Source organism: Macrobrachium nipponense, chromosome 2, assembly GCF_015104395.2.
Source record: "Macrobrachium nipponense isolate FS-2020 chromosome 2, ASM1510439v2, whole genome shotgun sequence".
NCBI lineage: Eukaryota > Metazoa > Arthropoda > Malacostraca > Decapoda > Palaemonidae > Macrobrachium > Macrobrachium nipponense.
The window spans coordinates 58502614-58527263 of NC_087201.1; the positions used below are offsets into that span (position 1 = coordinate 58502614).

The window sequence follows — 24650 nt, forward strand, 5'->3', positions numbered from 1 at the left end:
GTCACTGACTCGACCAGGCATATTTCTGATGAACATGGTTGTAAGAGCTGGGAGCAGTCCTCATGTCAAATACAACAAATAGGGATGGACTACTAATCGTGCTTAGTGAGATCCTTGACAGCCTGGCCAGTAGCTAACTGGTCACCCATAGGTGTCTAAAGAGCAACTTCCCCCCAATGGATGCTCATTAGATGCCCTACAGGACTCTTTGGGCAACTCGTGTATACCTGGAACTTAAAGTGAATCAAGAGGCTTTTTTTTTGTTTTTGTTTGTTTGTATGGTGTTTTTACGTTGCATGGAACCAGTGGTTATTCAGCAACAGGACCAACAGCTTTACGCGACTTCCAAACCACATCGAGAGTAAACTATTGTCACCAGAAATACACGTCTCACTCCACAGTGGAATGCCCGAGAATTGAACTTGCGGCCACCGAGATGGCATGCCAACACAGTGACCACGCCACTGAGGCGCTGGTAGACGAGGTGAGGGGTGCAAGAATAGATATCCTCCAGGTGACATTTCTTGTCAGAAGCAGTACATGAAGGCAGAGGAAGTTGAATAGCAGGTGTAGGAAGAATAATTTAAAAGCTTTGGATTTGTCCCTCTTGAAGTGAATGGCAACCATTTTCTATTCTTCTTCCTCCCACTGAAAGGGAGATCAACCAATTCACTCCTTATGGGGAAGAGGCAATAACAAAAGCTCATGCACATCATCTCTGTGTTTGCATTCACCCCATCAAGAAAAACTGGACAAAAACACATATGAAAAAAAAAAAAAAAAAAAAAAATGCTAATGTTCAACAGCAGCCTAGCACAGAGCAAAGCAAGATGTCTACACCTGGTTAAATTGAATTGTATAGAATTCAGGCTGAAGGCCAAGCACTAGGACCTACGAGGTCATTCAGCGTTGAAACTGACAGTAAAAGGTTTGAAAGGAACAACAGAAGGAAAACCTAGTAGTTGCATTATGAATCAATTGTTAGAACAAACCTAGTAGTTGCACTATGAATCAATTGTTAGAACAAACCTAGTAGTTACACTATGAATCAATTGTTAGAACATGGTTGAAAATAAGATGGAAGAAGAATATGAAAGGAGGTACAGTAAAAGGAACAAAATGAGTTGTGCTAAGGGCCGAAAGCACGCTGCAAAGAACCTTAAGCAATGCCTACAGTGGACCGCAGGGACTAACCCCCTATCCGGGTCTACACCTAGTGACAGTAGAAGAAAAGCGATTGTTGATATCAGGTGTGAGAGATATTACTCCACTAATCCCCCGTTACCATCAGATAACTACCGTGTTAATGAGTTCAATAAGCATCTCCACTTTGCACTGAAAAATACTACTATGTATAAGGCAATGGCTTTAATCTCTATAGGAACAAAATTGAGCACCACTGACTTACCATTATGTTTCAGGGACTACCACTTACATTCTTACAGGCATATAGTAATTTTCTGCCCTATTTTGAATACCATAACCAACAGCTTGTACTTCATAAAATTACACTATATATAAATGCAAAACGACAAATTTTAAAATTTTTATTTTTCCTCACATGCAAACCTTTGGTCTTTGCATATGGGATTTACTTTCAGCGCAAGCTGGAACCAGCTGTTTGGTTGTTGCTTTAATAGACAACCTTTAAAGAAATGAGATTCCAATTGGTTTTCTGTCAAGTTGAAAAACATAAAAAAAGCAGTGTGTAAAACACATGGATTGCATTAAAACACTTTACAAGTGGTAACACTTATTATTTCCACGCTGAACATGGCTTGTATATATAAAATATAATAAAATGTTGAGCTAATAATAATGTTTCCCTTGGTGTAGGATGACACAACAAGATGTGATATATAAAGTTATCCTGACTATTAAGGATTCCCTAACTACAAAGTTTTTTCCCTTTGTTTAAATTAAATTTAGCCTAAAAAGTACTGAAAAAAAAAAAACAGCTTTCTCATTATTTATTAATCTGAATGATTCATAACTTAATGAGGTAATGAAACTTCTCTGGAAAAATCATAAAATGAACATCAATTATTCACAGACAACAAATAATCCTGTCTCATTTCAGATAGTGGCACAAGAAGCAGTGTAATGAATGATATGACATATAAAAACAATAAATGATATGTGAAAGCTGCAAAGATCTGCTGATCACTGTCCAAGATACAAATTAAGCAAATTAAATCAATTATCAACACACCAATATATACTATAACAAGACTTTTTGTAAAGGGAACTTTCAAACTTTCCTTATACAACAAACAGAAATAAAACTTTTTTTTTTTTCTTGAAGAAAATGTTTTTGTAAAACCTTCACTTAGAAAGGAAATTCTAGGAAAATAATGACAAGCTTCCAGATTATTAGCTAACACAAGCTACTACAGTACATTCCTCTGTAAAGGGATGGATTGGGGAAGGAAAGGATGAGGGGAGGGAAAGACCGCAAGAGAATTGCCAGGTTTTATGTTTGCACCAAAGTGGGACATCCAGATGGCCAAGTTACATTTGGTTGATTATCACAGACTATCAAATATCGCTTTCTGTAATTTAGATTTATCAGGAATATTCACAGGATGTTATAATGCATTTCATTTAAAATAACTTTCTTATAAAATTTCTTTATTTTTGATAAAAGAGAATACTGTACTCTACAGTACTTTTTATTCTACTATCATAAAAGAAATAATCTGGAACTGTGAATTGTGCCCTTTATGTCAAATGTGCAACAGACTGCTTTTTATTTGACATACTCATACATCATTCATCTAACACATTCCATGAATCTTGTCAATGAAGCATCCATATCATTCACAATACATTTTATGGATACCATATGAATTTTTTAAACATTGTTCCATGTTTCACTGGTGGCATAAAGAAAACGGGCAATTCATAAAAATGAGGGTTGAAATCTCTTATCATTTTCTATTCACAAAATCTACCAGAGCTTGAGTCCCTGGAGCCCCACAGTCATGCACAGGTGTCCACCATGGCTCATCATTTTCAGAGCAGCATCACAAGTCCTTCAGTTCTTCTGGAAGTGGGTCCTTAGGATGCTTATTTTCAAAATGTTGTTTATAGGTCTTGGGATCAGGCATCATACCCTGAAACAAACAAACAAATATCAGTTTGGAACAAAATACACTGGTACATAGACCTACAAGTGAATTAATGTACGAGTTTTTCGAGGTACGAGTTGTCACTCGGCCGATTTTTTGCTTTGTTACATGAGCAAAAAATTGAGATACAAGCTTGAAATACTGCTGCTACGTAGATGGCACAGTAACAAAAATTAAGATAAGCAAAGACTTAAAAGTAAATATGCATCTTTTTCATGAATTTTTTAAAAAGTATGTATTCTCATATTACTGTATTATACTAACAGATACAAATTTATTTCGCTATATTTAATTCAATTCTTGAGTGAATTTTCTTGCTTTTAGTTAGCATAAATGAATATCTAGATACTTGACTTGTATGAGACAATACAACTGGTTCTCCGGATTCGTGGATTTCTCTCTGGACCATATCTACCCATTATTTGCGGGAAATTCACCTATTCGCAGGGTTTTCCAACAATAAATAATTAATTATTAGTGTAATTTGATGCTATTTTCATGACTAAATACATTTTTATGATACGAAAATGATTTACTAATTTTCAAATATTAATAATTAATACTGTATTAGCAAGTTTAATAAGATTAAATGATATCACATAATAAAAATAATAATTCTCGCTCTCTATCCCTCTTACCGAGATGTGCTTTTTTGTATGATTAATATATGATTTACTAATTGTCAAATATTAATATTAATGTGAACAGCAATAATATCAATTCATTAAAGAAAATACTACAGTGAGTTAGATTTTAGTTTATAAATTAAAAACTTATGTAAGAATGAAGGAAATCCCAGTCTTCCGCTTCTTTCTTTCCAACTCCAGGTAGCCAAGCTGAGGTGGCTGTGGTCCACAGCCGTCAAATAATTTACAGTGGGCCTCCGTATTCGCGTTCTCCGGATTCAAGGACTCACTGATTTCTTTCTGGACCATATCTACCCATTATTTACAGGGGATTTGCCTATTCGCCGGGTTTTCCAATGATAATAATCACTAATTTGCCTATCTGTTGGGTTTTCCTATGATAATAACCTAATTAGTGATTATTAGCATCGGAAAACCCCGCGAATAGGCGAATTTCCAGTAAATAATGGGTAGATATGGTCCATCAGGGAGTCCATGAATCCGGAGGCCCGCTGTTTATTATTATCTGAAAATAACAAACATACACATGTAGCCTACCATAAAAATTCTCTCATCTCAGTAGAAGAGATAGAGTGTGAGAAATTACATGAACTTTAGTTGCCAACACAACACAACCTTAGTTGGCAACTCCTCTCCCTCCTGTCACATTGCCTGATATATTTGACGGCTGTGGACCACTAAGCTTGGCTACTTGGAGTTTGAAAGAAAGATGCGAAAGACTGGGATTTCCTTCATTCTTACATGTTTTTAATTTATAAACTAAAATCTAACTCACTGTAGTATTTTCTTTAATGAATTGATATTACTGCTGTTCACATTAATATTAATATTTGACAATTAGTAAATCACTAATTAGTGTATTTTGATGTTATTTTCACAACTAAATACATTTTATGATACAAAAATTATTTACAAATTTTCAAATATTAATAGTGATTAATACTGTATTAGTAAGTTTAATAAGATCAAATATCACATTATAATAAAAATAATAATTTCTCTCTCTCTCTCTCTCCTCCTACAGTTACAGAGATGTACCTATGTTTTTTTGTAAGATAAATAAATGATTTTCTATTTTCAAATATTAATATTAATAATGTAAATAGCAACATCATCAATTCATTAAAGAAAATACTAGTGAATTAGTAAGCTTTTAGTTTATAAATTTAAAAAATTATGTATGAATGAAGGAAATCCCAGTCTTCTCTAACTCCAGGTACTAAAGCTGTCAAATATATCAAGTAATGTGACAGGAGAGGGATGAGCTGTTGTGTTGTTGCCACCAAGTGTTCATGTAATTTCTCTCTCTCTCTCAATGAGACGCGAGAATTTTTATAGTACATGTAAATATGTGTATTAATACTTTCAAATAATAATAATATAACTGTAATTACAAAATTCATATTGTGATAGTATTTTAAAGAAATACAATAATCTATCCATTTCACTCTTTTAAATATGTCATAGTGGTAACTCTCTCCCTCTGTTTCGCTGGAAGCGTAAAAAGTATTTTCTGAGAGGAGAGAGATATAAACTCTCTCTCTCTCTCTTACCGAGCTGAATGAATTTTTATGGTACTAGTATGTAAAATGTTTATTGATATTTTCATTTGTAAATAATAATAATAATAATAATAATAATAAACGTAGCGGCGTGGCAGAGTGGGTTAGGCTGTCAATTGACTGGTTAAGCAACATTAAAGCTGGTCAGTTGTTGGATGGGTGACCGCTCTCCTCGGCGTTGATTCCTTGGGAAACGATCTTTACCATAATTTCCTCAGTCTACTCAGCTGTAAATGAGGACCTAATCCTGATGGGGTAGGGTCCAGCTATGAGTTAAATTGCAAAACTCAGCAATGATGGAAAGAAATGAAGGATTAAACGACGACGACATAAATGGAACCTCTGGCAACAGAGGAGCTTTGTCCGGCAGCCAGGTATTCAGCCCAATTGAAGGGGAAGACAGTCAGGTACTTGGAGGTCGTCATCCAGCAACTGACCACCCCAACGACAGTAACCAACAACCAGAGACTGGAGCTACAGAAGCAAACCAGAGGAAGAAATGGACAAGAGAAGAAAATAAGGAAATATGGAGATGCTACATCAGAAGCAACCCGATGGAGAGAGGATATAGAAGAAGGTTGGTCAACACCTGGAATGAGAGGAATAACACCCCACAAACAGAGCAGAGGCTGGCAGACCAAGTAAGGAACATAAAGAAAAAGAACTGGCTCTCCCCAACAGAGAGAGAGGAATTGGAAAGGGAAATGACACACAGAAACAAATTACAAGAAGACAAACTGAGAGACGATGCCACAGAAGACGACAGGGATGATAAGGTATCAAACAACGACATCCAAAGAAACACCGACGAAGTAACAGACAGGACAGAATGGGTAGAAAAGATCAGACAATGGATGAAGCAAGATACAGAGAGAACAAAGATCCCCTCCATGAAAACCTACAACACCAAGAAATTAAGGAAGAAAACAAGTGAGGTCAATGAAATAATGAGACTAATACACACCACCAATATCACAGAAACAAATAACTTGACATATGCAAGAGCAAGATTAGTAGCAGAACTGATGGGGATACGAACACCAACACCACCAGCACAACCAACCCAACAGAAACCAAAACAGCAACCGTCTTGGAAAAGGCGCCTGGAAAAGCAAATCATGGTGATGAGATCTGACTTGAGTATGAGTAAACTGAAAGAGATGGCAAAAAAAGGCTAAGAAGCAAGAAAACAAGGGAGGAACTGAATGAGAAATACAGTGGTCCCCCCGTATTTGCGGGGGATGCGTACCAGACCCCCCCGTGAATAGTTAGAACCCGCGAATGTTTGGAACCCCTATAAAAATGCTAAAAACAGCCTATTTTGTTAGTTAAAACTCAAGAAAAACCCACTAAAAATTTTCCTACATGATTTTTTAAATAGTTTTATCACAAAAAGTGCATTTTATAATGAAATTCATAAAAAAAACCAGGAATTTGTAGATATTTATCATAGAAAAATACCGCGAATGCGCGAATTTTCCGCGAATAATGCAGGGAAACGTTCCCGAGAGAAATCCACGAATGTGTGAGTCCGCGAATACGGGGGGTCCACTGTACAAAGTACACGAGAGGGGACTAAACAACACAATAGAAGATGTAAAACAGAGGCTTAAGGCCAAAGCAAATAATAACCAACGGTACATGAACAGGAATAAGGGATACCAACATAACAAACTATTCGGAACCAACCAGAAAAGACTACAGCCAACTAAGAGGGGGAAGAAAACCACCAAGAAATTCCTGAAGCCGAACCAAGTAAGAGACTCTGGGAAAACATCTGGAGCAATCCGGTAGAAACAGGGAGAATAAAACAAAGATTCACTGACATCACGACAGACACAGTCAGACACCAACTAAAGAAAATGCCAAACTGGAAAGCCCCAGGTCCCAATGATGTCCATGGACACTGGCTCAAAAACTTCAAGGCCCTACACCCAAGAATAGCAGAACAACACCAGCATTGTATCACAAATCACCATGCTCCCAAAAGGATGACCACAGGAAGAACATCCTTAGTCCAGAAAGACAAGAGGAAGGAAATATAGCCAGTAACTACAGGCCTATCGCCTGCCTACCAATAATGTGGAAGTTACTAACAGGTATCATCAGCGAAAGGCTATACAACTACCTACAGGATACAAACACCATCCCCCACCAACAGAAAGGCTGCAGAAGAAAGTGTAGGGGCACAAAAGACCAGCTCCTGATAGACAAAATGGTAATGAAGAACGGTAAGAGAAGGAAAACCAACCTAAGCATGGCATGGATAGACTATAAGAAAGCCTTCGACATGGTACCACACACTTGACTAATAGAATGCCTGAAAATATATGGGGCAGAGGAAAACACCATCAGCTTCCTCAAAAATACAATGCGCATCCAGAATACAATACTTACAAGCTCTGGAATAAGACTAGCAGAGGTTAATATCAGGAGAGGGATCTTCCAGGGCGACTCACTGTCCCCACTACTCTTCGTAGTAGCCATGATTCCCATAACAAAAGTACTGCAGAAGATGGATGCCGGGTACCAACTCAAGAAAAGAGGCAACAGAATTAACCATCTGATGTTCATGGACGACATCAAGCTGTATGGTAAGAGCATCAAGGAAATAGATACCCTAATCCAGACTGTAAGGATTGTATCTGGGGACATCAAGATGGAGTTTGGAATAGAAAAATGTGCCTTAGTCAACATACAAAAGGGCAAAGTAACAAGGACTGAAAGGATTAAGCTACCAGATGGGAACAACATCAAACACATAGATGAGACGGGATACAAACACCTGGGAATAATGGAAGGAGGGGATATAAAACATCAAGAGATGAAGGACACGATCAGGAAAGAATATACGTATGCAGACTCAAGGCGATACTCAAGTCACAACTCAACGCTGGAAATATAATAAAAGCCATAAACACACGGGCAGTGCCAGTAATCAGATACAGCGCAGGAATAGTGGAATGGACGAAGGCAGAACTTCGCAGCAAAGACCAGAAAACAAGGAAACATATGGCAATACACAAAGCACTACACCCAAGAGCAAATACGGAGACTAAATAACACGAAAGGAAGGAGGGAGGGGACTACTAAGCATAGAGGACTGCGTCAACATCGAGAACAGAGCACTGGGGCAATATATGAAGACTAGTGAAGACGAGTGGCTCAAGAGTGCATGGGAAGAAGGACTGATAAAAGCAGACGAAGACCCAGAAATATAGAGAGACAGGAGAAAGACAAGCAGAACAGAGGAATGGCATAACAAACCAATGCACGGACAATACATGAGACAGACTAAAGAACTAGCCAGCGATGACACGTGGCAATGGCTACTGAGGGGAGAGCTCAAGAAAAAAACTGAAGTAATGATAACAGCGGTACAAGATCAGGCCCTAAGAACCAGATATGTCCAAAGAACGATAGAAATAACATCTCTCCCATATGTAGGAAGTGCAGTACAAAAAATGAAACCATAAACCACATAGCAAGTGAATGTCCGGCACTTGCACAGAACCAGTACAAAAAGAGGTATGATTCAGTAGCAAAAGCCCTCCAATGGAGCCTGTGCAAGAAACACCAGCTACCTTGCAGTAATAAGTGGTACGAACACCAACCTGAAGGAGTGATAGAAAACGATCAGGCAAAGATCCTCTGGGACTATGGTATCAGGACAGATAGGGTGATACGTGCAAATAGACCAGACGTGACGTTGGTTGACAAAGTCAAGAAGACAGTATCACTCACTGATGTCGCAATACCATGGGACACCAGAGTTGAAGAGAAAGAAAGGGAAAAATGGATAAGTATCAAGACCTGAAAATAGAAAGAAGAAGGATATGGGATATGCCAGTGGAAATTGTACCCATAATCATAGGAACATTAGGCACGATCCCAAGATCCCTGAAAAGGAATCTGGAAAAACTAGAGGCTGAAGTAGCTCCAGGACTCATGCAGAAGTGTGTGATCCTAGAAGCGGCGCACATAGTAAGAAAAGTGAGGGACTCCTAAGGAAGCAGGATGCAACCCGGAACCCCACACTATAAAAACCACCCAGTCAAATTAGAGGACTGTGATAGTAGTAGTAGTAGTAGTAGTAGTAGTAATAATAATAATAATAAGAATAATAATAATTTCAAATGAAAATTCTTCCCTTCGTCTTTTTCTGAACCAATTTTCCTACCTTCTCTCAACTCCGGAGACACTCGGAGCTCAGGAAGCTGTTAAATATGTCAAGTAATGTGTGAGGGGAGGGGAGGGGAACAGTGTCATGTAATGGTCACCGATTTTAATGGTTTTTATGCAATTTCTAACTCTCTCTCTTACTGAGATGAGATCATTTTTATGGTACATGTATGTAATAAGTTTATTATTAATATTTTCTAATACAGGCGGTCCCCGGGTTACGACGGGTCCGGCTTACGACGTTCCGAGGTTATGACGCTTTTTCTTAAATATTCATTGAAAAATCCGCCCTGGGTTACGAGGCTTGTTCCGAGGTTACGACGCTGACGCTTCCGACGCTCCGAGTTTACAACGCTTTTAAAAAACACATACTATGATAAGATAAGAATCCTTTATAGTTTAGCACAGTTTCTCTCTCTCTCTCTCTTTGTATTTTCCAACGAAAATAATCACTATAATTCTCTCTCTCTCTATACTACAAAGATGTATGTTTTTTAATTTATACAGCAATAATATCAATTCATTAAAGAAAATACCATAGTGAATTAGTAAGATTTTAGCTTATATTTAAGGGGGCCGGCCGGAACCCCTATATACAGTGGTATAGGGCGAAAAATGCAAAGTCATGAAAAAATTCATGGAGCTTCATATGGCAATTGAGAATACGTATACGAAATATTTCGTCAAAATTCCTCTTACTTTCGTAGTTACAAGGTAATTAGTAAACATAACTCAATAAGCCTAAAACATTCATCCATACAAGAAAATGCAATATTTCTTCTGTTATCGTAAATTTTGATAATTATTGGCAAAGAAATTGTGAGAAATGGCATCTGTAGAGATTTCGTGGCTCGCAGAAGCGAGTATCTGCTATCTGGTTCAACCATGAATCAGTGCGACCATAGACTTCAAGTAGATTACACGTTCGAGTTTCACCTCGTGACTTTCGCTTGCTTTCACGTATGTTTATGAATGTTTCGGCAAGAAGTTCATCATGCCAATGAGGAAAAGACAAGCAAAACATCTCGCTAACATACAGACGAAGAAAAATCGCTCAAGCATTATTACAGAATATCATAATATACGCGTAGTTAGTGAAGAGAGAGGGGAGGGTTGCTTAGTAACGCCCCCTTCTTGCCTGACAGCACACGTCACACTATGCCCAAGGCTACGATCTTTGAGCAAAGAGATCTTCATTTATGATAAATAACATAGTTTTGGTTTTTTAATACCCAAAATGGACTATGAAATTCATAATAATCATGATTTATTAAATTGTCTTTGTAAAAAGAGAGTACATCTTCGAGTTTCACCTCTGACATTCTCCTGCATTTATGTTTGTTTATCTCTTTTTCGGCAAGAATGTCATCATGCCAAAGAGGAAAATACAAGGAAAACATCTCGCTAACATACAGAAGAAGAAAATTCGCTGTAATAAGCCGAGTTAGTGAAGGGGAGAGAGGGTGTTACGTAGGAAGGAGTGCCCCATCTTGCCTCAAGCAGTGCCCCAGGCTACGATATATGAGCAAAGGGATCATCATTTATGATTAAATTATGATAAATAAAATAGTTTTGGTTTATAATACACAAAAAAAGAAAGAAATATACATTCATAATAATCATTATTTATTAAAAAAACATTTGTCTCTATAGAAATACGAAGGAAAACTTTGAACGCCCGTATCTCAAAACTATACTTATTGACCTTCAAAGTCTATCTCCTCACTTAGTTTTAAAGCTATAACATTGGAATTTGGTATATAACTCAGAAAGACATTATAGAACAACCAAATAGAGCCCTTTTTTCCAATTTTTGTTTCGTCTTTTTTTTATAAATTTTTTTCTCGTGATTTATAGGGTTTATTTTTTTACCATATTGAAAAATTCATATCTAGCAAAAAAATGACTTTTAGAAAAAAAACTCTCCATTTGATTGGAGGTCTACATCAGGTCTATATATGGTAGTAATCCCATGTCTTAATATTAAATATCAAGGGAGGAGATAGAATTTGAAAAGTGGTTATTTTCGGGATAAATCGCCCTGGCGTCACAAAACCGAAGGTCAGAGGCGAAAATCATATGCGGTTTGGAGATGTCCCAAGTCACCTTATTAAGTGGTATGAATGTCAAAGTCCTGTCGTTAAAAAACGGCATTAGCCGGCCGGCCCCCTTAAAAAATTATGGAAGAATGAAGGAAATCCCAGTCTTCTTGAAGTAACTTCCAGTAACCTTTTTTCGAGATCCAGGTACTAAAAACTGTCAGCTATATATCAAGTTCTGTGACAGCCACGAGGGGGAATAGCTGGGGGAGAGCTGCAGTGTTGCAATCACGTGGTCCTGATCTCTCTCTCTCTCTCTCTCATTTACTGAGACTCGAGATTTTTTATGTACTTGTACTATTTGTTTTTTTATACTTTCAAATAATAAGAATAATATAATAACTAATTACAAAATTCATATGTGATAGTATTTTAAAGAAATACAATACGTATTAATCTATCCATGTCACTTTTAATTAAGGTTAACTCTCTCTCTCTCTCGCCACACAAGATAATAATGTGTCATACATAGTGGTAACTCCCTCCCTCTCTTTCGCTGGAAGCGTTATAAACAGAGAGAGATAAACACTCTCTCTCTCTCTTTTACCGAGATTAAAGAATTTTTATGGTACTAGTATGTAAAATGTTTATTGATAATTTCAGTTATTTAATAATAATAATAATAATAATAAAACTTTAATTACAAAATTCATAATGGTTGTATTTTAAAGAGATGAAAATGACCTTTCCATTTCACTTGTAAGGATAATTCCTCTTTCTTACTGAGATGAGAGAATTTTTATGGTAGATGCACGTGTTTATTATATTTTCAAATAATAATAATAATAATAGAAGTAGTAATAATACGATAACTAATTTCAAAAGAAAATTCTTCCCTCTGTCTTTTTCTGTATCAGTTTCCCCACCTCAACTCGAGTGACACTCAAGCTTAACAATGCCATACAATGGTCAACGAATTTAATGGTTTTATGTAATCTCTCTCTCTCTCTCTCTTACTGAGATGAGATCATTTTCATGGACGTGTATGTAATAAGTTTATCATTAAATATTTTTCCAATAATAATACTATAAGTACAAAATTCATATCTGAGTATTTTAAATACAATAATCATTCCATTTCTCTCTTTTAAATACTGTAAGGATAACTCTCTCTCTCTCCACAAGATACTTGTCATACATTTGGTGTTTCTATTTCTTCCTTTTATCTTTCTCGCTATCAGCAAAAGAGTTGATAGACAGACAAACATAATTGCACAGTCCTCTCTTTCTCTCTTCTCTGGAGAAATATATGTATTTATGGGAGGGGGAAAAAGTTGCCTACAGACGTTCATTTCAATCTATTGAAACCTAAGGAGTTATTTTCTCTCTCTCTCTCTCTCTCTCTCGCTCTCTCCATCTCCTCTCTCTCTCTCGGTCCTCTCTCTCTCTCCCGTCTCCTTCTCTCTCTCCGTAATCTCTCTCTCTCTCTCTCTCTTTCTCTCTCTCTTTGTATTTTAATGAAAATCTACAGTAATTTGTGAATACACTGTTGCACATGAAAAAAAGTAAATTAGTGATAATTTTAGAGATACGGCCCTAAGAAAAATTGCAAATTAGTAGTGAAATTTTCCCTGTGGACATGTTTTCAAGAACGTCGTTCCGGCTTACGACGATTTTCGGGTTACGACCTGTCTTAGGAACGGAACCCCCGTCGTAACCCGGGGACCGCCTGTAATAATACTACTTGTATAATAATAATACTATAAATGTAATAACAATCTCTCTCTCTCTCTCTGTTATTGGCTGTTTACATATTTCTAAAGGTAAAATGTTTCAGATGACTTTGAAATGATATTAATACTTATACTAATTCAATGGTATATTTGATGTATGATGGGACTTTAAGTATACATTTGGTAATTGAATTTTCAAGATCGGCAGATGTAGGCATTTTCAAAGGGGAGTTCTAACTATTCGCGGGGATGCCTGGTACCCATCCCCTGCGAATACAGGGGGAACACTGTAACTTTAATTACAAAATGCATGTGATAGTATTTTTAAGAAATACAATAATCTATCCATTTCACTCTTAAATAAGGATCTCTCTCTCTCTCTCTCTTTTGCCACACAAGATACATATGTCATAGTGGTAACTCTCTCCCTTGTTTTGGCTGGAAGTGTTGGGAGAGTATGTACATAAATTAACATTCCTGAGAGAACAGAGATAAACTCTCTCTCTCTGACTGTGTAAACATTTCTAATGGTAAAATATTTCAGATGACTTTGAAATGATATTAATAATATCAATTCACCAATTCAATGGTATACTTGATGTAGGATGATACTTTAAGTATACATTTAGTATTTGAACTTTCAAGATAGGCAGATATAAGCATTTTCAAAGGGGAGTTTTAGCTATTTGCGGGTTCGAGCTACTCACGGGGGTGTCTGGTACCCATTGCCTGTGAATATGAGGGAACATTGTGCATCTCATTGTGATTGAAACTGATTCTTTTATTTATTAGCAGATTGCGTTGGCGGCATGTTTATGGAGTAAAAAAAATTATGTGATTCCGTTCACTATTTTCACTTTATTTCTTCGCAATACGAGGTTTAAGTTATTTATCCTTTATCAGTGTGAAAACAACAGTAGACAGTAGAATGTGTTCTTTCAAACACAATAGTTTTGATTAAAATGATTTTCTCTACAGTTGTGTTGGATGGGATAAGTTTGCGGGAGTTTTATCCTTGTTGCCGATGCATGATAATAGTCATTAGTAGCTTTAACAGTTTTCTTAGGTTCAGCTAAAACTTGGTTTAAATTTAACAGTATATTTCCTTATTGATCATTGATCTATAGCAAATAGAGTTATTACATAAAAATATCTCGATCCTATTCTACATAACGTCATTTACGTATAACATAACGGAAATGGTTTACTATCATATGATGGTTGAAATACAAGCGAAACGGACGTTGTTATCCAATTCAGTTGAACTTGGCAGAAAAAGTTGTTTCTCACTTGGTTGTTAATGGCTGTACACATTTACGTAACGAGTGTAACGTTAAAACAATACTTTCATCATTCTCTTTTGGTGTTTTTGAACTTATTTAACCAGAAGATAGGATAAAGTTAGGCTATTGTAATTTGGTTTCTCTCGCTCCCTTAGGCTATTGTAATTTGGTCCCTCTCACTCCCCAATTGTACATGCTGCCTGCACCCATCGCCAGCAAAATTTTAAAATATTTTCAAAATTTAATCATATCAGTCTCAATTGCTAACCCTATCATAAAATCGGATTATCGAAAGACTAATTATCATAATTTGAACACTACCTACGCTGTATAAAACCCTATTATATCTTTACTCTTCTATTATGTTTTTATACAATATTTGTTATTTAGAAATGTATTTTCCTTATTTAATAACACAAAACAAAAATATGGGGTGGCATTTTGAGGACTGGAACGGATTAAGGGCATTTTAAGTATTTTCAATGGGGAAAATTGATTTGATGTGCAAGCAAATTGAGCTTTGAGCTTGGTCTCAGAATGAATTAAACTCGTAGGTCAAGGTACCACTGTAACCTGTTAATACCTATCTAGTGCTTGTTACATGGCTGCTACCTACTGTGATCTTAGATAACCAAGATGCTTGAGGCATACATCACAGAAAAATAGTGTTAGGAAGTTTGCTATTAGAACATAAAAAAGGATTTAAGTAAAACCTAAGTAGCAACAAATGATAAACAGGTAAACTTAAAGTGTTTTATTATGCAACTACCAAATAAGATTACTACCCATTTCAAATAACCTACATCATGAAACTACATCCAAATCTAATGAGTACTGTACCATGAAAAACTGCAATAACTTATGCACTACCAATCAGTCATAAAAACCTTTCATATTACATAAACTTACCCTACACACAGGGCACTGGAATGTTAGTGCTTTAAGAGCAGCTTTCTTCTGCTCATTAGCATTATGGCCCTGTTTTGACTTCATAGCTGCTTGCTTTGCCAAATTTTTTGCTTGGGACTGAGCTTTCTGATGTCCACGTGCCATTGTTGTATCTGAGAGAGGAGAAAAAAAAGTAGTTTATTTATAAGAGAGAGATATAGTATTCTTGAACTTGATAGCAAAGCTTCCACTTAATTCCCTGCCTACTAAAGCGGTTAAATTAGGCACCATTACAAATCTGGGAAGGGCTCTAACTTTGCTGTTTTTATCCCTAAACTATGGAAAAGCCCACATTACAAGAAAAGATTTAAAACTCACTAATACACAATGCTGTAGCAAAAGCTCTAAAAGAAAAATGACAAATTTATAATTAATTTTTATTTTTCAAAGCTAACAAACCTTCAGTGTTAACATTACCATGAATCTTCTAGTACCAGCTGGAAACTGGTTAAAAACAGTAAAAAAATTATTTTTATAAAAAATAAATTTTTATATGTATATGCTTACCAAGTAATTACATAGCTATTAGTTTCATTTACTTGCTGCAGTTTAGATTCCAATTTCATGGTAGCGACACTGATATGATGTAGGTGACACCAGTCTCACCTCCTAGCGAGAGGGTCAGGAACAACTCAGCAGACAATACTCATTCTGTTTATGTCCATCAGAGGGGAGGAGGGAGGGCTCTGACCATGTAATTACTTGGGAAGTATATAAAAAAATTTAATTTGATAAAAATGTAATTTTTAAATAAGTAACTTACCAAGTAATTACATAGCTGATTCCCACACTGACAGGTGGTAGGATACATGGACATATGAATTAGAAATAGAAAAGCTGCTGGCATTAAAAACAATGCTTGTCGTTCCTTGTTAGTCAAGAAAGCTTGCAACATAAACTGTCACTTGTTGGTAATCAACTTAACCTGTACTGGTGAGACAGTAAAGCTGAGGGCCGCCTTTACTTTAGGGGGAGCTTTGTAGCAGAGGAGTAGACTGATCATTATCAAAGTACGTACTATTAGTGAAAGTTATGTAGCCACAGAGCTAGCCAATGGCTAGCTGAAATTTGGCTAGCTGAACTTTCAAGGTAACCCTGCCCTGGGCACAGTACTACATATAATAAAAACAAAAAAATTATGTTGTCACCAACCCATCGCACTAAAAGTGTCAGGTGTTCCAGGTACATTGTACCCTCCTGGCTCCCATAACACCGACACTTCACTACAAGGTGAAGGTTTGGACAATAGGGGAGAATCCCATGCTTTCTGCTGCGATATCATGCCAGTAACTTAAATTTGCGAAATAATGCCAAATTTTAAACTTTTCAATAAAAATCACAAGAAACAAAGAACGATCATACTTCCAGTAGGTCAAATGTCAAAATGAAAGCTAATGAGGTAAAGATTGTTCTAATGCCTACTAATGCCTAGCTTTGCTAGAAGGAAAATGCTTCTTCTAAATCAGGGGTAAAGGGCAAGATGTTCTAGTCATAGGATGAGACAAGTTCTTACCATAACATCCAGGTTGATAATGGACTGGGATTCCAATTTTCTATGAAATACCAGACCATTCAGCCAGGTAGAGTTCTTTATTCCTCCTCAGAGCCAGGGAGCAGTTAGGCTCCAAGAGAATGAGCTGGTGCCAGGCTGTAGTTGTCATCAGTTCTTATTAGGAGACCAGCTCTTGTTAAAACAACATAGTTCCTGAACAGCCTTCGAACCTGAACAATTAAACAGAACGAAAAATCTATTCTCAAAGCTAGTTAGCGCCCAGAGCAAGAGCTGGCGTCATAACAAAAGCTGGTGCCGGGCAGTTGTTTGCTCCAGGAAAGAAGGGTGACAGACTAGCTATGAACTCAGGTGAATCTGGCGCACCTGGAAGACACAAATGTCCCTAAAATCTCAAGGAAGAAAGAAAAGGATCTAAGTCTTGGGCCATTCCTGGTCCTTGACTAAAATCTCAGGGAAGATTTTTTTTTTTTTGGCTTGGGCATGTCAGGAACTTTGAGAGAAAATAAGATATGTATGCCAACAAAATATGTCTCAATGCTTACACATGAGTTATGCATAGTTCGATACCTCATAATGGTGTAATTGTAAAAAAGACACCGATGTCTCATGGATGAGTTGTAGGGCCCTAGAAATTAGCTTCTGAAAGTTGATCCCCCGGTCTGGAAGCCAACAAGAGAAGATTCACTTACAAGACTTGTAAAGGTCCCTGAAATACATAAGGAAAGACCTCGCAACTGAAAATCCTATTAGTACAGTCTGGAGTCTGTCTGGTGTAAATCAGACTACATACCTTAGTAGATCTCAAAGGAGGTTGTCTGCCGTCTGCTCGTATCTACTTTAGAAATATCTGTAATTTTTCGGGGTTAATTTGGTTGCAAAAATGGGATAATAGACATGAATTAAATAAACATTTTGAAGTAACAAAGTAAAGTTAAACAAAATAATGAGTAAAGTAAACAATTAAGGGAATAAAGCTTTGCACCTCATAAACTGTGTACTCGTGTGCTGCCCGTAACTGTGTATGTGGAGTGAGCACTTAGGAACCAGGAACCGCAACATAGTTCAAGTGCAATTTGGAGTGAAATAAGACCAAAACATGTATAATTACAATCATATAAGCATTGTGGAGTTTCAGTTGTGATGGTAGTAAGGATAAAACCACCAATTACAAGGTAAAAATGAATTTCAGTTCAAACCATGACCTCGGGAATAAGAAGTTTCATACTTTCACTAATATAGGCAACAAAATGTTGTTTTTTGTGCTGATTAGAACTGAAATCTTGAGTAAGATCAATAAACCTTACATATAGAGGGAACAACCGACTGGACTAGCTGATTCAGTTTCCACAGCGTTTGAAGCCACCCTCCGAAAAAGTACTTTAACACGTCCTGACAACGGAGATGTTCACCAGTCACGAGTTGTTTGTGGTGAAAGAAGGAGCTTGAGACCTCTACTCTCCTTTTGAATTAAGTATTTTCTCCAAAGTTAGAAATTAAGGCCATATTTTAAGATTAAACAGTGGGTAATGAAAAGTCTGGCTCTACACAGTGCACACTACCTCCATGACGCTTTCAAAATTTTTTTTACAACTCCAAATATTTAGAAGACTGATGCCATCTCGATGTTTTCGGAGTCGCTGGTGTCCATAAACTTCCCATTCCAAGTGCTAAATCTGCACACCATTTGTACCCACAGACGCTGGGGCACTTTCTTCACAAAAATCGTAAACAATGACTTCCAACCACTACTTTTCCAAGGGAACTATGATTTTTGGTAGAAGAAGCGTGCACTAAATAATTATTTAAATAAATAGTTAAACGGCAGTATAAGGTCATGAATTGCATAATTTTTTTTTTACATATTCATGATTATTAATTTGAAAATATTCGTTGTTAAAAAAGTAACCAGATTCCTAACTCAAATATCAACAGTTTTGCTTGTGAACAGTACCTATGGCATTCTTCGCGCTCTTCAATTGTTTTCAGTGTTGCCAATTGGTATGTGTTTACCCTTCAAACTGGGTAGAAGACTTAACACAAAACCGGGGAAATAAGTGAAATTAGCGTATCTATTTGTAGTATGTATAAATATAAGAACAATGTTATCATTATTGCATTACTATAACGACTAGAATTCATGGAAACAGTGTGTGAATGCATCGGCGTATGTGTGAAGCTCCACTAGATTGGCAACAATGAGTCATTTTGCCGTTGTCTGCTCGTATGTACTTCAGAAATATCTGTAATTTTTCAGGGTTAATTTGGTTGCAAAAATGGGATAATAGACATAAATTAAATAAATATTTTGAAGTAACAAAAGTAAAGTTAAACTAAGTAATAAATATTTTGAAGTAACAAAGTAAAGTTAAACTAAGTAATGAGTAGAGTAAACAATTAAGGGAATAAAGCTTTGCACATCATAAACCGTGTACTCGTGTGCTGCCCATAACTGTGTATGTGGAGTGAGCGCTTAGGAACCAGGAACTGCAACGTAGTTCAAGTGCAATTTGGAGTGAATTAAGACTAAAACATGTATAATTACAATCATATAAGTACTGTGCAGTTTCAGTTGTGATGGTAGTAAGGATAAAACCACCAATTACAAGAGAAAAATGAATTTCAGTTCAAACCATGAACCCGGGAATTAGAAATTTCATACTTTCACTAATATAGGCAACAAAATGTTTTATTGTGCTGATTACAACTGCAATCTTGAGTAAAAATTAATAAACGTTAAAAATATATATTCTAACATTGTTTAAATGAGTGCTGGGAAGGCTGGGAAAGATGGTGGCTTTGCAGTGCTTATGAACGGCACCTAACGCGGTTGCCACCATATTGGATTTCAAAACTGCCTTGAAAACATATTTTACGAAGACCTCACATGCTTATTTTAGTTCATATGGCGCTTTCATATATCACAATATGTTGACGAAATTTCAATCTTTTGAATGGTATGCTTAAAGATGGATCCACTGCGGTGTTTCCCCCTATATGCTAACATTGTTCAAATGAGTGCTGAGAAGGCTGGGAAAGATGTTGGATCCTTTGCAGTTATGAACGGCACCTCATGGATTTAAAAACTGCCTTGAAAACATATTTTACAAAGACCTCACATGCCTACTTTAGTTTGTATGGCGCTTTCATATATCACATTATGTTGATGAAACTTCAGTCTTTTGAATAGTATGCTTAAAGATATACTTGTATTCTTGTTTCACCGATTAAATATTGAGTGAATAATGACGATGGCTCCACTGCAGTGTTTCTTCCTATATCTCATTTTGTAAGCTAAACTTTAATCTTTTGAATGGTATGCTTAAATATTGAATTGTATTTTTTTTTTCAGATTAAATATAGTAAGAGTGAAAAGTGGCTCATTAGTCCGTGCAAGTGCCCGCAGAGTGATGCATTACCCTATCTCATTTTGTTGACAAAATTTCAATCTTTTGAATGGTATGCTTAAAGATTTATCTACTTAGGGTAAACAACCGAGTGGACTGGCCAACTCACCGACTACGTTGGTTTTAGCCACCCTCCGAAAAAGTACTTTAACACATCCTGACACCAAAGATGGTCATCAGTCATGAGTTGTTGGTGGTGATAGCAGCAGCTCAAGACCTCTACTCTCCTTTTGAAGTAAGTATTTTCTCCAAAGTTAGAAATTAAGGTCATATTTTAAGATTTAAACAGAGGGTAATGAAAAGTGTGGCCAACGCAGTGCACACTGCCCCAAAACGCTTTCGAAATTTTTACTTACGATTAAAAAAGTTTAGAAGATTGACGCCATCTCGATGTTTGCGAAGTCGCTTGTGTCATCAAACTTCCCATTTCCTGTGCTAAATCCGCACACCACTTGTACTACCCATAGACGCTGGGCACTTTCATCACAACAATCGTAAACCCGACCTCTAATCAGTACTTATCCGAGGGGACTACGGCATTCTTTGCGGCGTTTTGCGCTCTTCAATTCTTTATCAGTGTTGTCAATTTGTATGTGTTTACCCTCCAAACTGGGTATAAGACTTACACAAAACTGGGGAAATAAGTGAAATTAGCATATCTATTTATAGCATATATACATAGTACAGAAATTTTATCATTACTGCATTACTATGACAACTAGAATTCATGGAAACAGTTTGTAAATGCATCGGCGTATGTGTGAAGCTCCACTAGATTGGCAACGATGAGTCATTTTTCGTCGCATCGTCTGCTCGTAAGTATACATCAGAAATATTTGCAATTTTTCGGGGTTAATTTGGTTGCAATAAAGGGATAATAGACAAATTAAATAAACATTTTGAAGTACAGTTAAACTAAATAAGGAGTAAAGTAAACAATTAAGGGAATAAAGCTTTGCACCTCATAAACAGTGTACGTAGTCATCTGCTGCTCGTGACTATGTTTGCAGAGTGAGTACTTAGTAACCAGGAACAGCAACGTGGTTCAAGCGCAATTTGGAGTGAATTAAGACCAAAATGTGTATAATTACAATCAAATAAGCACTGTGGAGTTTCAGTTGTGATGTCAGTTAGGGATAAAACCACCGATTAGGCTGCAAGGTAAAAATGAATTCAGTTCAAACCATGACCCCGGGAATAAAGTTTCATACTTTCACTAATATAGGCAACAAAATGTTTTATTGTGCTGATTACTACTGCAATCTTGAGTAAGATCAATAAATGTTACATATACTATACGCTAACATTGTTCAAATGAGTGCTAGGAAGGCTGGGAAAGATGGTGGATTGTCTGTGGTTAGAAGAGCCAGCCACTTGATTGCCGCCATATTGGATTTCAAAACCGCCTTGAAAACATACCTATTTTACTAAGAGCTCAAATGCTTATTTTAGTTCATATGGTGCTTTCATATATCATATTATGTTGATGAAACTTCAATCTTTTGAATGGTATGCTTAAAGTTGTAATTGTATTCTTGTTTCACCAATTAAATATCAAGTGAATAGTAGTAAGGCCTGGACAGCGCGATGACAATGGATTGTTTGCAGTTGTTTACCCTAACTTTTTCTCCAATTAAATGGTGAAAAAAAGTGGTCTTTTGCGAGTGAGAATGTCGTCATCTGGTCGTTTACCCTAGCGTAGTAGCCAGCAATTGTGCTTGGAGTGAGTGCTTAGGAACCAAGAACCTAGCACAAGCTCTTGCTCTTCAGCAGCCTTTTGTTAAATTTGAAAAAAGGGGGCAGTTGATCTGCTTCCAGAAGCAGAGATTTACGATTTTCTATGGGTCTGTACTCATTAAGACACGGTTTTGTTTAGCCTAGCTACCTAGGCTATTTACGACGTTCCTCCTTTTGCTCAAGTTCCCGTTTCTCTTCTTTTAAATGTCTGCTACTGTGAACAGATAAAATTCTTATTTTTTGAGTTTTCCATGATACAATAAATATTTCATAAATGTGTATGCTGATCTGGACTAAAGGCAATCCAGTGAATTTGGACCACTAAACTGTAAGGATAACCCTTTTGAACCCAGAGAAGCTCCCGAAAAATTAAGTATCAATGGATCAATGGCCTAGATAGGGTAAACAACAAAGCCTCCTGAAATCCCACTTCAAAACCACATCTCGACGAAGGCGAATTCCAAAACCGTTGGTAAATTGGAGACGTAATTCGATAATAAGTCAGCATGCTGCAGCACAGAATGTTGGAACATAGGCTAAGCTACCAGCACTGACACAGAAACGATGCTTGACGTTTCCTTAGTTTAAGGAAAATCTTCCTCATAGGAAAAAGAACCACTTCGCAGCGGTTTCTGTGCTTTCAAAACTCAACAATTAGTTATGATACTCACGGTAACTCACCTATAACCAGTTTCGTCCCAGCTCCAACTAAATCAGAAGGAAAAGAAGAAAAGTATTTGACTGCAACAGCAGTACACGTTCTTAGTTTTCACCCACTCTGGGTAGACCTTTCACGCTAACACCTACCACGATTCTCAGGCGACTGTTAGTAATGACTCTCTATTTTCAGAAACCAGTGGTGAAGACGGGTGAAAGCATTCAGCCAGGGCGAAATCAAACGTAAGCAAAGGTAATAATTATTAAAATGAATGCAGAATAACTTAGTTGATTTAATTATTCAATTTATCTTACAAAAACGTAACTTATTACTTTTGTGAAATTGCCATATCAAATGACGTCATACAACCGGATCGTTGTTACTCAGTCCTTAATTATTTATATTATATTATAGGTTTGTAAAAATTGCAATACTAATCATATTTTTCTGTTCACCCGGAGTATGTACAACACAAAGATGGAAAATGTTCAAATCATTCCCGCCCTTGCAGAGATACAATACCAAAATATATACTACTCAAAATGGGCTGTTGAGTTTTGTTATTCCGTGTATTGGTGCTGTAGCAGCATTGACGAAAATCCACAATAATGCGATAGTGACAGGAGAGAAGAGATAAGCAATGTAAACACTTTCTCCAGGAGTGACTTGCACCACTATAAGACACAAACTTTATTCTTTATATCTCATTCTGGACAAATACTCCATTGTAACTGGCATTTCCGTTTCTAACTCCTTTCTTCACTAGACATCAAGTAAAACCCATTTTCCTTTATTTTAAAAATAACAGGCGTGTAGCAGTTCCGTGCATTTTTATGTCTTCAAGAAAAATCCATATCTCAAAGTCTAGTTTATTAACTAGATGTTACGAAACATTCCCTGGTATAAATTTGTGTTCCGGTAACTGGTTTTCATGGTTACGATTCTGCGTATACGAAGACCTTGGAAAATCCTAGCTTAAACATTCCGTCACATGGGGTAATATCTGCCCTGTGAGAGCTATTGATGGTCAGGGAAACTTGCACAATGTGTAATTCTTACATTGATTTCTGAAAAGGCTCTAATACCATATATATATATATATATATAATATATCTATATATATATATATATATATATATATATATATATATATATATATATATACAGGTGTGTGTGTGTGTATGTATAACTGAATCACGAAACTTTGGAATGTGATAAATGCCTAAATAAAGGTATAAGCCACGAGGGAAAGATAAACAATGGAGTAGCTGCAAGATCTTTCGACTCAACATCCTTTACTTAGCAGACAAACTGATCTACATGAGAAACTGAGAGGACAAGGAAGGGTTGTCTAAGTGACAGATAGGGATTATAAGAAGATTAGTATCCAGTATCCAACACACCTGGAGAATGAGTAACCTTCCCAAACAAGCATAAACATGGGTGCAATTTTAGAACAAAAAGATTAAGTCCAACTACTCAGACACAGGGACAAGACATTAAAGGATTATACAGGCCGGCAACTGACCACACTCAGATCTTTGGTGAACAAAAACTTATTCACAAAACATATTAAACATATATATACAAAGAAAATAACTATAAGGCAACTATTTTGTATTTAAGTCTGTGATTGTATCTTTGAGGTCATTCTTAAACATGTTACAAATACAAGTCTCTAAATGAGAGGCTACAACTAATATAAAAATGACTATGGGAAGTAAGTTGTATAATGGCAGATTCTAAAAGATTTCGTGATAAGACATCTTTTGATCTTGCAATTACTGAACTACCAATTCAATTTATCCAGTGG

General features: G+C 36.6%; 1 protein-coding gene across 4 annotated transcripts; it reads right to left on the minus strand.

Annotated features, from left to right (window-relative positions):
• Nucleotides 1-1736: 1736 nt before the first annotated feature.
• LOC135220617 (zinc finger protein 706-like) lies at nt 1737-23015 on the minus strand. 4 transcript variants are annotated; one of them, XM_064257926.1, is made up of 4 exons: nt 22861-22991; nt 20799-21074; nt 15487-15638; nt 1737-3116 (listed from the first exon to the last, which is right to left on the minus strand). In XM_064257926.1, exons 3-4 carry the CDS (start codon nt 15628-15630, stop codon nt 3027-3029), a joined length of 234 nt encoding a protein of 77 aa, XP_064113996.1. In that variant the 5' UTR covers nt 15631-15638; nt 20799-21074; nt 22861-22991; the 3' UTR covers nt 1737-3026. The 4 variants fall into 4 exon arrangements, with proteins under 4 accessions (XP_064113996.1, XP_064113994.1, XP_064113993.1 ...); XM_064257924.1 differs by having other exon boundaries at nt 22851-22980; XM_064257923.1 differs by lacking the exon at nt 20799-21074 and having other exon boundaries at nt 22861-23015.
• Nucleotides 23016-24650: the final 1635 nt, after the last annotated feature.

What these genes read in the sequence shown, in the direction of transcription:
- LOC135220617 (XM_064257923.1), bottom strand. Translation starts at nt 15,630, where the DNA reads ATGGCACGTGGACATCAGAAAGCTCAGTCCCAAGCAAAAAATTTGGCA. An exon ending in TCCAGTGCCCTGTGTGTAGG is followed by an intron (nt 3,117 to 15,486) that starts GTAAGTTTATGT and finishes TGTTTGTTTCAG; the next exon opens with GGTATGATGCCTGATCCCAA.